The sequence below is a fragment of the Populus nigra genome, chromosome 17, assembly GCF_951802175.1.
Source record: "Populus nigra chromosome 17, ddPopNigr1.1, whole genome shotgun sequence".
NCBI classification, from domain to species: domain Eukaryota; kingdom Viridiplantae; phylum Streptophyta; class Magnoliopsida; order Malpighiales; family Salicaceae; genus Populus; species Populus nigra.
Genome location: NC_084868.1, coordinates 4,355,821 through 4,368,743, shown reverse-complemented (window position 1 = coordinate 4,368,743; position 12,923 = coordinate 4,355,821). Strand labels below are relative to the sequence as shown.

The 12,923-nt window shown below is 31.3% G+C and overlaps 1 protein-coding gene across 2 annotated transcripts; it reads left to right on the top strand.

Moving 5' to 3' along the window:
• Positions 1-8,408: 8,408 nt before the first annotated feature.
• Positions 8,409-10,909, top strand: LOC133676745 (small ribosomal subunit protein eS7-like). Of its 2 annotated transcripts, none has more exons than XM_062098475.1 (6): positions 8,409-8,568; positions 9,529-9,613; positions 9,704-9,777; positions 9,897-10,020; positions 10,246-10,428; positions 10,541-10,909. In XM_062098475.1, exons 2-6 carry the CDS (start codon positions 9,539-9,541, stop codon positions 10,658-10,660), a joined length of 576 nt encoding a protein of 191 aa, XP_061954459.1. In that variant the 5' UTR covers positions 8,409-8,568; positions 9,529-9,538; the 3' UTR covers positions 10,661-10,909. The 2 variants fall into 2 exon arrangements, with proteins under 2 accessions (XP_061954459.1, XP_061954460.1); XM_062098476.1 differs by having other exon boundaries at positions 8,414-8,568; positions 9,490-9,613.
• Positions 10,910-12,923: the final 2,014 nt, after the last annotated feature.

Below are 12,923 nucleotides of genomic sequence, written 5' to 3'. Positions count from 1 at the left end.
CTGAGATAAGAAGGTACGGACCCATCACGTAGATGTAAAAATATGATTGCTTAACCATCTAGGTGGTGGCCTAGTGGTAAGAGCTTGGAACTAAGGGATTTGCTCCCTCTTAGGTCTCAGGTTCAAACCCTATGGCTGCTCATATGATGGCCACTAGAGGCTTACATGGTCGTTAACTTCAGGGCCCGTGGGATTAGTCGAGGTGCGCGCAAGCTGGCCCGGACACCCACGATAATTAAAAAAAAAAATATATGATTGCTTAAAGACAATTGGAATCCTGAATTTGTTCTCCCACACAGAGAAAAATGGCTACCTAGTAGGGTCTCAAATCCATCATTCATTTCTAATGTTTTTTTTTTCATTTAGGGTTTTCTTTTCAAATATAACTTTATATTAATAATAAGTATAATTTTCAATTAATTGTTTGATTGAATTGATATATATTTTGATAGAAAACTTTAGAAGATATAGGGTTAAAATTTCATATTCATCTTGGTAAGAGAAGGTTTTAAAATAAGGACTAAAAGCTATTGTTTGAAATTCACAATATTTTCCTCGTTGATTTATGATTATTTTTTTCATTTGATTTAGAACTTTTTTATTATTTATTTTAGCTTTGTTTAGGATTTTTTTTCCAAGCATAAATAGTGTTATTTAGATTGTATTTTAGGAAACAACTTGAAAAAAAAATATTCAGTAATAAATTATGAATTAGGATTTGGTGTGACAACTCCATTCGAGTTCAATTTTATCTTTCTAACTTGTTATCTTTTTGTCTGTGTTAGTGTCTATGTTAGTGTCTGTGTTAGTTGGTATCAAAGCCCAATAATCTTAGGTTATTACTTGTTATGTGTTGCAATCCCATGTTGTTTTGCTTCTTATATGCTGCTAAATAACCATGGTTTGAAGAGATTGCAGAGCAGAATGTGTTTAGGTAAAAGTTGATGAGAAAATTCCCCATCGAGAGAGAAATGTTCAGGAGCTGGTGATAGAAGACATGCAGAGACAAATTACATAATTGAAAAATGGTGTTTAGAAACTGGTGATAGAAGACATGCAGAGACGAATTGCAAAATTAACACGTTAGTTGGTGTAGGTGAGGAACACGAGGGATCGTGAGAAGAGTAGTCCTAGGTCTATGAGTAGTTTTCAAAACTCATTTCAAAAACATGATCAAAGGAGCAGTTTCTTGATCAAGATGAAAATCGTGAAGATTTTAGTGATCCTATTTATGATAAGGTAAATGTGGATTTAGTATTTTACATCAATTTATGATGTTTATTTTGATGATAATTTAAAATATAATATCATAAACAATGATATTAATGGTAGTGATCATATCATTAATTATATCATTGTTGATAAGTTAGAGGTTGAGAACAAAAAAAAAACATGAAAGGTGCTCAACAAAAATAATATTGATTTAAATTATGTTGATTCTTTTGATTATAAGTTTTTATTTATAAAAAATATAGGTTATATGGATACAATACATGTTGATGAGGCAAATTTAAGGTTTGCTTTTTATTATTCTAAAAGGCAATGGAAGAAAAATAATTTGTCAATTGTTGTTTCTTATACAAATTTTAAGATGAGGGACTAAAGTTGATTTCTAATTTTTTATACACTTAAAGAAAAGGAAGAAAATAGATTGGATAGTCTTTATTAGACATATTAGTTATTGAGAAATGAAAAATTTAAATTCGAGGATGAGTTCTCTCTAACTTAGAAAAACTATGTAGGAGATTTTTTTCTGTAAAATGCACTTTTATGTTAATGCACATAACTTTCAATCTGACTGTTGAATTAAACTATATTGAAATAAGATTTCCATAGGGTTAAGATTTTGTATCCATTTGAGTGTGGTAAGGCCTTTAAATAAGGTTTAGAAGTTATTGTTTAGGATTTGCAATACTTTTCTAGTTGATTTATGATAATTTTTTTCTATTTGGTTTATAACTCTTTTATTATTTTTCTAGCTTTATTTAATTTTTTTTCTTATTATAAATAGAGTTATCAATCCAGATAGCAAGCTGACAAGTGTTATTGGCATAATATGATATCGACTATATGACAAGAAAGGCTGTAAAAGAGAGTGTGATTACTGACCACCTAACATATAATGTTGTGAAAGATCATGAGCCATTGTATTTTGACATTCCCGATGAGGATGTATTAGCGATTGAGAGTGGTGGTGGTGCAAATGACTAGTGGACTATGTATTTCGATGGAGTTATAAACGTAGCATGGAATGAGAATGAAGCGGTAATAATTTCTCCAAAAAAGAAGCGGTACCATGTTTCGGTGATGTTGTAGTTCCAATGCACCAATAACACAAACAAATATGAAGCTTGTAAAACTCAATGTTTATAGAGATTTAGTGTTAATTATTTGTCAGGTAAAGGGGGGGAAACCCAAAAATATTTTATGACAGTAGTCTCCTCTTTACAATGCTTATGACAAAAAGTTCTGTAAGAGACTTTAGATAATATGATTGTAAAGAAGAAAAAGGAATGAGAGATTGTGGATTTATCAAATCAAGAAATGTTTCAATTCTTTTGAAAGTGTTAGAAATGAGGGCTCAAAAGTGTGCCTAGTAAGAGATAGGGCAAGAAATCGTATTATTAGAGAGATGAGAGCTCACGTGACATTGTATTACACTCTAGCATAACTCTTGCCAGCTGATTGCCCTTACAGCTGCAGCTGCACCGCCCTAAAAAGGCTAACCCAATCAGTCTTTATCGACTAAATTTTAGCAGCTCATGATGATGACTTTGAGGCAACGGTTGAGATTCTTCTAGATTGAATATTCAAGGGTCAAGATTAGTCCCCAATAAAGACAAGATATCCCTCTTTCACCCTTTGTAAATAGAAGCAAATTCCGGGCATTGAGGGGACAGAAAAAAGATGAGTGAAAGTGAGTTAAAAACCAACCTTTCCCCGTGTTTTTTTATCTGTCATCATCATTCTTCTCCCTCCTTTGTAGCCTCAACCTCTATGCCCTTACTAACACCAATATCCTCCACCAACAGTCATGCATCTTTTTCACATCCTCTCTACCTCTCCCATGAATAGCCACGCCATCGTAAGACTTTTCTTTTTCCTCTAGACAAAAATCTTCAGCAGTGGCATCAGGAGCAACTCCAGCAGCACCTCAGGCACATCGGCGGACCAACAACGACAGCTACACACCCTCCATGCTAGGTAATCTTCTTCTCTTTTCCCTTTTTCCCCTTTGTAAATCTTCTCTCATCCACTGCATGCAGAATGTTAATTCACGTTTTGTAGCAATTGAAATAATTAACATGGTCACTAGGCTAGACCAGTGACCATGTAATGTAGGTGGACTGAACCTGTTTCAACCCAGCTCACATGGCTGGGTCGGGTTCAGCCTATTAAAAAAAAGGATTATTGGGCCTTTAGTCGACCTAACCCAATCCGACTAGGCCGGACTTTGGCCTCGGGCCCGTCCAACTTTTTTAAAAAAATAATAATAGTAGTAGTAGTAGTAATATAAAAAATAGAATTTTTTAAAGACCATTTTTAAAATTATTTATGGGACCATCACATTTTTTTCCTAATAATTTTGTTTAATATCGGGTTGTAGACTTATACCATAAGATATGGATCCTATATAAAAAAATATCTTATTTTTCTCAAAAATTCAAAAAACAATCTAAAAATTAAAAAATAAACTTTATTTTCAAAGAACAAATAATATTTTGTTTTCGTGCATATGACCGAATCCTAAAGGTTTTTCATGCATATTTTCTGAAAAGATAAAATCATATTTTTATCATGTTTTAAGAAATGCAAAAAAAAGATATCTTAACCAAATTATGATTATCCATTATAATTTGACCAAAATACCAAAAATCCTATAACATGTTATTCGGAACGTTATGAATTAGTTATATCCAAGAAATAAATACGATGATAAATTTAGACCTTAGAATGATTAGGATTAAATCCAATAAGATAGAGACTTCCTCGAAAAAAGAGATCTACTTTGAATGTTAGATGAGACTAATGGATAGAAACATGACCTTAAAATATAATCAATCAACAATTCAGCTTACCTTATGTACGGTATACTGGGGGTGATGTGTCTTTTCTTTGCAAAACTAGTCCCTTTACCTAGACTGTCGCATACCATTATATTTCTCAGTAACTATAATACTAAGTGGCGACTACGGAACCCCATAATCATAACTTTATGATTAAACTCAAAACCCCCATTTCAATTCCAAAAGATTACCCTGTCATTCGATGTCGTGCATGTCATGACAACACCAACACATTTTCAAGCCTAACACCACACCAAAGCACTATCATCACTCAAAACCCCCCTTATCTTTATATAAAATGTAACTACCATAACCAAGAATCATTCTCGTGCTAGCCTCACATAAAAAACAACATCAAACCTTGTTAACTATCCTTCTAATCAAGCACAACAACATATCCTCCCTTTACCAATGACTATTGATTGTGCATCAAAAGTATCATTAAGTCTCTTATTTTACATATGTATTTATTGTTTTTATTTGGGTTTTTATAATAATTGATGTGCTTTTTAGTAATGAAGTTTCTTTTAATGTTTCGATAGGTTTTTGGAGCTTAAATGAATTATTTCAGAAAATTCAACGTCAGAATTCGGAACAAAGAATTGAAAAGAAATTTAGTTAAAGATTGAAGTAAATCTTGGTTCAAATAAGTGCTCCAAATGTGCCCCAAAAATCAATCTTCAATTCCAATTCTAGAAAAGAATATCATATGATCTATTTCAAGCCCAAACTTGCTTTATGTTGTGTGTAAACTTCAACCATCAAACACTCAAGGTTTCAATGTCAATCTTAGCCCAAATAATAGGTACATTTGTATCCTTATTTGATGCCTAAATTCAGCTCCAAATCAGCCCAAGCACAATCCATGATCTTACATGTCCACACAACAAATAACATTTGATTTATTTTAGGCAATTCATTGATCCAAGAGGGCAAGCACATGGATGGAAAGTTGGAGGGGACATTGTGACATTATTTTGGGTCAAAAGAAGAAAGAGAAGCTCATAAAGGAGGAAGAAAAACATGCACCAAAGTGTTCATCAAGCTGACCTGATTTGATTTTCTAGAACACCTTTTGGTGTTTTGCCCATAACTTTTGACTCAGATGTCCAATTGAGTTGTTCTTTAATGATATGGAAAGCTAACATAATGACCTATAAATATGTCTCTAATAGCCATCTCCAAAGGAGGCTTCTAAGAGGGTCGAATTGCTATCCAAAGTTAGAGTCAGATTTGTGTCCGAATTTTTACTAAAATTGTGTTGTGTTCTTCTTTATAGACTTCGGTTCTTTAGCTTGTAAAACTCATTATTTCAGTTTGATTCTAGTTATTTCATGTTTATTAAAGTGTTATTATAAATAATCATGGTTGGCTAATCTCCTTCTTGGATCCAAATCAAGGATGATGGTGATTGAGGTGAGTTCTTTAAGATATGAATGAATCTCAATGTTTATCTTCTTATTTTCTTCATGAATGTTTTATTATTGCAAAGAAATTTTAGAAATCATTTAGGTAATGTTATAATCTTGAATTTTTATGTACAAACCTTAGTTTTGGTATAGAGATTGCTTGATTCAATGTCTTACTTAATATGAAAGTACTTGTTCATTCTTAAACAATAATTAATCTTCATCTTTTTAAACTTCATTGTAATATCTTCTGATCTTATATCACCATCGTTGATATTATGTTGAGTTATCTTATATATGTTGAAGGAATCACCAATACATCACCATTAAAATTGATTTGGACCAAGACTTACTTTTTCTTGTCATTTAAAATCTATTTACACTTTCTCATCTTTGAAAACAAATCCATGAATTATTTTCAACCAAGTTATTGTAATTTAATTTCTCTCGAGTTTTTTTTGTTACCTAGCTTAATTTCCAGATCTAGCTTTCTGTGGATATGACCTCGATCTTGCCGAGTTAATTGCTACGTTGTATACTCGTGCACTTGCAAGTTAAAATAAGCCGATCATAAAAAGCAGTCAAGCAACTATATCCACAACAACACCAACTAACAATCAATAGCAACACAAAAATATTATCATCCTTATCGAATAATGGTAGTACTAGCAATAAACATAATAAAAAATTATAATTGCATAAAGGTGAAAGAAAATAAGATACTTAGGCTTTTCTAAGATTATATATATTTGCTCAAGTGATGGTGGGTTGCACCATTAATAAGGAAAGGATGAGGGAGTCGAGTCATTTAGATGTACACAATAATGCATGATCCCACATGCCAATAATAGTGACGATGTATAATCCGACATGTCGATCGCTATGACAACATAATCTAATTCATCCTTCTCATATCTTATGTTATTTTAATTTGCTTTATTTTTTTATTTTTATATATTTATTATTTTTAAAGTGTATTTATAATTTGGTTCATGACATTTCATGGATCAAAGATCATAAACAAGTGTTAAACCTTTAGGATAAAGCTAGAAGGATGAGATGTGTTGCTTATTGGATTAAACCGTTGTATAACTGTTTTGTCCTCGTTCATTTTGAAATTTGTTTTCCTACTCATTTTGTTTTTATGTTGGCATGCATGTTTATATATTAATTTGTTTTTTTTATATATGTTTTTTCACTATTGTCAAACAAAATTTGGCTATTGTTTTTATTGATATCATTTGAAAACTATATTGGTGGGGTTTTGATGTCAAAATTCTATTTTGATATTTTTTTCAATTTCTTAAACCTACCATTTTGTTTACAAATTATTTTTAGTCAATGTTGGCATTAAAAGTCTTGATTTCAACATTTATGTCTATTTTTCATAACTAGTACTAGTTTACTTCAAAATATGTTCAAGCATGTGTAGACATGATACTTGTTTATAATTTTGTGGCTATCAATTTGCTTTTGAATGATTTTTAATCAAGATGGATGTCAAAATTTTGTTTTAAATATTTTTTTTCTAGTTTTTGCAGCAACTAAGTTCTTTAAAAACATTTTGAGTCGGTTTTAACATTTAAACCCTCTTTTTTAATTCTTGTTTTGATTCCAACAATCACTAGGTATGCTTTCTCTACTAAGGCATGCCTTATTTGCTGCAAAAGTTATAATAATAATCACATGATTGCTCATTGGCATCCTTGTTTGTTAGGGATTTATATATTTTTCTTAAATATCATAATATTGGATACATATATTTTATTTGATTTGCGAGGCTATTATGTGCCTCAAGTTGAAACTGAGTTTTTAATTATGATTTTTCTTTATTGGAAGGAACAAAAAAGAATATATAACATAATACATTATAAAAATTATCTATTATTTAACATGAATAAAAATATCAATAATTTTTAAAATAGAATTTTAAAGAATTCAAGAAATTAAAAAAACTAAAAAATAATTTTTTAAAATAAAAATTATATAAGAAATGAAAATTCTCAACCATTAAAAATTTTCTAAAAAAATATATTATTACCAAAGATTCTTAAAAGTCCTGGAAAACCGTGAATTTTTTATTCCAAATGGTTTAGCATTTGGAGCGTTTGCTTTTATTTCTTTAAATAAATCTAGGAAGTTTTGATTTTTTTTTTATTTATCAAAAATTTTCTAATACTTTAATGGCTTATCATATTCAAAATATTTTAATCTCTAAAAATTTATATCATCTATTAGGGTTGAGCAACAAAACCAAAAAACCAATTAAACCGAAAAACCGGAAAAAAATAACCGAAAAAATCGAACCATGGAAAAAAACCAATTAAAAGTTTGAAAAACCGACCGGTTCGGTTTCGGTTTTATAAGTTTGAAACCGAAAAAATCGAACCGAACCCAACAAAAAAAAAGCTGGAAAAAAACCGAGTCAAACTAGAAAAAATCAAGCTAAACTGGTTTGAACTAGTTTTTGTTCTAAAAACAGAACCGAACCGAAAATAATTACTCCTATCATCTATCTCTTAAAAGTTTTTTTTTAATATTTGTTTCTTTAACATTTTTATAACTTTTAGTTCTTGTGAATTTTCTTATTTCTTAAAAGTTGTGAAGATTTTATTTTTTAAGAAAATATTAGGTCTTTTATACCATAACCATTTTTTAAAAATTAATTTTCCTGGAGAATTTATTTATTTATTTATTCTTAACCATTTTATAAAATTTTATCTGGCATTCATCTTATAATGTAATGCAATTTAATTTAATTTAATTAGATTGAATTTGTTAAATTTTATAACAAGGATAAAGTTTTAGAAAACCATTTTCACGGTGAAAGCTTGTCGAATTGTTACAAATGTAGGGACAATAGTGAGGTTTTTCGAAAACATGAAAGTGAAAGAAAGGAAGACAAAAGAATATCAACGGATCGTGTCGAATTCCTTAAATAAATCCTAGCCGTTCAAAATAGGGCAAGTGTATCCCTTAGTCTCCCTCCATAGTATTAAACCTGCTCTGATCCACTCTTCGATCTCTTCGCCTAAAAAAGCAGTAGCATCGACAGCAACCATAGCAGCAGTTTCCTGACCGCTGCTTGCCTGGTAAGTCTCAAAAACTAAAATGGATTTTCTGTAAATTCCTTTTCATCAATGCCAAGCAGATTGAACCTGCTATATAATTGCTTGTTGTGGTTCTTTTAGCTTCTAATATCGAATGGGCTGTTCTATTTTTCTTGTTTGTCAACTGGGTTCTCGTAGAAGCTTAAATCTTGACGTCTGTTTTCTAATGATGGTGTATCTTGTCTCTAAAGCAAATGGGTTTTTATTGGTTCACGTTGCACTCCTTTTGAAAGATCGAAGCAGCTGTTTTGTGTGCTGTACAGCTCAGCAACTGTATAATAGATATGCATTAATCTTGTTTCCGTTTGTCAATTCTTACAATTGATGTTTTTATGATTCAATCTGATTGGTTTGTTAGTAAATGGAACAAAGACGATACAAAGGAGAATTGAGAACGGATTTTTTTAGTGTTAAGATTATGGAAAAGGAAATATTTTTAGTGGAAAAGGACTTGTGTGGATTGATTTTAGGTGTTGGATTGTTGTATTTTAAGGCATAATTATTTGCTAGGCCGCCTGTAGTTGTTTAAATTTTGTGATAGAAACACCTATAAAATTATTTCTGCTGCATCATGTGGGTTAACGTAGATTATTTTAATTTCTCCTTTGGTAGTTACCATTTGTTTGTTTAAGCGTGATGACATATAAACCAACATTGGTTGCAGTAATAGGCTAATGCAGTATGTATTAAGGTCTGAAGTTTGGTCTGCCTTTTGACACTAGACTGCCTGTTGGTATTCATTATCCATGAATGTTTTGTTCTCTAACTCTTAGTTTATTTCTGAACAAGTAGAGAAAGAGTCATGTTTATGGATATATGACGGAAATTAGGTGTTCATTAGGATGACAACTCATAATGGATGTCCAGCTATTCATTCTGATTAAATTAGATTGATAATTACAGCTCAGTCATTGAATCTAGTCTTGTGCTGTTGCTAACCAGATCTGTGAAGATGTTCACCACAAGGAAGAAGATCCAGAAAGACAAGGATGCAGAACCCACTGAGTTTGAGGAGACTGTTGCCCAAGTTAGTTCTTTACTATTCAATCTGGTTTCTTTGGATTCATGGTTTAAACGAATTAAATATGTTCAAATCTAAATGCTTTCTTCTCTGCAGGCATTATTTGATTTGGAAAATACCAGCTCGGAACTGAAAACTGATCTAAAGGATCTCTTCATAAATTCTGCAGTGTATGTACATAATTTTATGTGTGTTCTACAAGAAACTTTTCCATTCTCTTCTCTCAATTTTCTGCTTTTCCTCTGGTGCCAGGTCTATGTGCTAAATTTAAACTTTGCAAATTTTGCAGTCAAATAGATGTTGCTGGAAATCGCAAAGCTATTGTCATTTATGTTCCTTATAGACTAAGGAAGGCTTATCGCAAGATTCATCTTCGTCTTGTTAGAGAGCTGGAGAAAAAGTTTAGTGGGAAGGTAATGTTATTTCAGATTCTTAGTTTTCTACATGTGTAATAGAGGGGGAATATGAAGCTTAGAGCTTGCAACCTCAAGGCTGAAGGTTCAAGTCCATAGAAGGAGGTGCTTAGCATTTGTAGTTCCTAGTCGTGGTTAATATACTATGTCAATCCCAGCTTCAATTCAATACTTGTTTGAATCTGAATTCTGATTCATGTTTCAATTCCTCTGATATTTTGGCAGGATGTTGTTCTGCTTGCTACCCGAAGGATTGTGCGTCCACCCAAGAAAGGCTCTGCTGTTCAGCGCCCCCGCTCCCGCACCCTAACTGCTGTGCATGAAGCCATGCTTGAGGATTTAGTTTATCCTGCTGAGATTGTTGGAAAGCGCACCAGATACAGGATTGATGGATCCAAAATTAGCAAGGTAGCTTTCACACTTTAAGACAAAGGAACAGAAAATTATAGTTGGAATTGTATTCTCTATCACCATAATCTTTGCCCTTCTCATTAATTCTCTATATTTTTTTGTTTGTCAGATCTTCTTGGATCCCAAGGAGCGCAATAACACCGAGTACAAGCTGGAGTCATTTGCTGGAGTTTACAGGAAGCTTACAGGGAAAGATGTGGTTTTTGATTTCCCCATCACAGAGGCCTGAAGAGCTGTTGATGAGTTTTGTTTTGTTATTTTTCAAGACTCAAGAGTTTTATAAGTGCAGCACATAGGATAATACTTAAAATTTTGACTCATGAATTTGGTTGAATGTCTTTTTGAATAGCAAATAACTTTCGTCACTGTTTCTTTTGCTATGTACTTAAAGTTCCTCTGGATTTTTCTTATGAAAACTCTCGTGGATTGATGGCTGTATAGCGTGCCACATTCATTGAAGTAATTTGGTTTTCCCATATCTGCCGCTGGTGAAAATTTGTGAGGGTGATTTCATGTGACATGTCTTTTAGATGCATCTTGGTTTTGTAGAACTAGTATTGGGAATTTAGTGGATTTGTGAATGCATGCTGATTCCATATCTAGTCACTGGCTGCCTGTGATTCAAATTTGATGATGACGATGTAACATTAAACTTGAAGTTACTCGTGGACAGGTTACATGAGATATTCGAAGACAACCCTCGATATAAAAATATGACATTCTCATCTAGAGGGAAATTTTATAGTTTAATAATATTAAAAAAGTGGTTGTTTGTTTGTTGATTAAACACCATCTTTCGTAGTCATGTTTGAATAATCTCACCATATTTTTAGTTACGAGGAGGCACTTCGTGTGGTTTACGATCATCTGGTTTAAAGTTTGTTTGATATTATGGTAGTTTATAGTGTTTTTGATATTGCGGTAATTTTTGTGATTGTATTTTAAAAAAAATTATTTTATAAAAAGTATTTTTAGTTGAGATTGGTTTGAAAAAATAGGTGTTTGGTAAAAACTGTAGTTGAAATTGAGGTTGAAGAAAAAATAGTTTAATTTGTTTGGTTAAGAATGTTTTGAAATTGAGGTTATAAAATAATTTTAAAAAATATATATTAATATTGATGGTTTTTAATTTAAATATTGTAGATTTAATTATTACTATTATATCATGAAATAAATAATACTTTATATAAAATATTTTTTATTGTTCCATTAAATTTTTTAAGAGCGCAACAACATAGGTAAAATATAATCAGGAATAAAATTGGGATTGCGATCAAATTCTGTAAATATTATGTCATCAAGTAATCTCCGTCTAATTTATGTAGTGTCATTGAATAATATTTAACACTAGTTTTTCAAATAAAACACAATTAAAAATAAAAAATATTTTTTTTATTTTGTTAGATCGGACCCGGTTCAATGCAGTTTTAGCGTTGAACCGGTCCGACTGAAACAGTGGAGCATGGAAAAAACCCATGAACAGTGGAGCATGCTCCACTGTTCATGGGTTTTCCAGCTCAAGAAGCAGCAAATTGTTGCTTCTTGCAAACCTGTGGCCGTGCCAAATTAACAGTAGGCCCCACTAGTAGAAATTTTCTGTTGGAGCATTACCAAATGGGTGAGTTGCTGTGGTTACTTCAAACGCAGAAGCAACCACGCAACCAAACACCCTCTTAGTGTCTGTGGCTTTTTTCCCCTCTCTTCTCTTTAATGTTTAGGTTATCTTTTTGTATTTGATCTCAGTTCTTATTTAGAATAATTTATTAAATTTGAATTCCCTTTCAATTTCATTCCCTTTTTAGGTTTTTATTTTTAAAATTTTTCCCTTATTATTTTGATTACTAATTTTTTTTTGAGATAATTTTTTAAAATTTATTTTTTTATAATTTCATCATTTTTAAGTTTTTTTTCCTATTAAATTTGATTTTTATTCTTTTAATTGTTATCCTTTTTACTTTGACAATTTTTTTTAAATTGATTTTTTTCTTTTGATTTCATCATTCTACATTAAATTGGTAGGGGATTGAGCTTATTAATTGAATACGGGCATGAGTTGCAAGTTTTAGAAATTAACCCAAATTTAAGTGATTCACCTGGGTTTGGTTGCTTTTTGTTTTTAATAAGCTCATGTTTTTTTAATTTCATCTTTCAATATTTATTTAATTGAAAATTCAACTTCTTTATTTTTTTATTTTCTTTTTATAAGGTTTTTCATTGATTTTGAAAATGATCCAGGTTATCTCGATCTATTTATTTTTTATTTCCTTTTAAATTTAGGTTTTTTTAAAAGATATTTCATGTGCATTGTGCCTTTCCACCATGGACCGAACGACTCTATTACCACTTGTAAGAGACTTGTTAATAGAGAATATAAATAAATAGCCACTTCGAGGGGGTTAAGTCCTCCAAGTAATCGTATTGAATGGAATTCTGGATACATAACAACTTAAATAAAAATACAATTAACCAACAACACACTACTTACATAAATT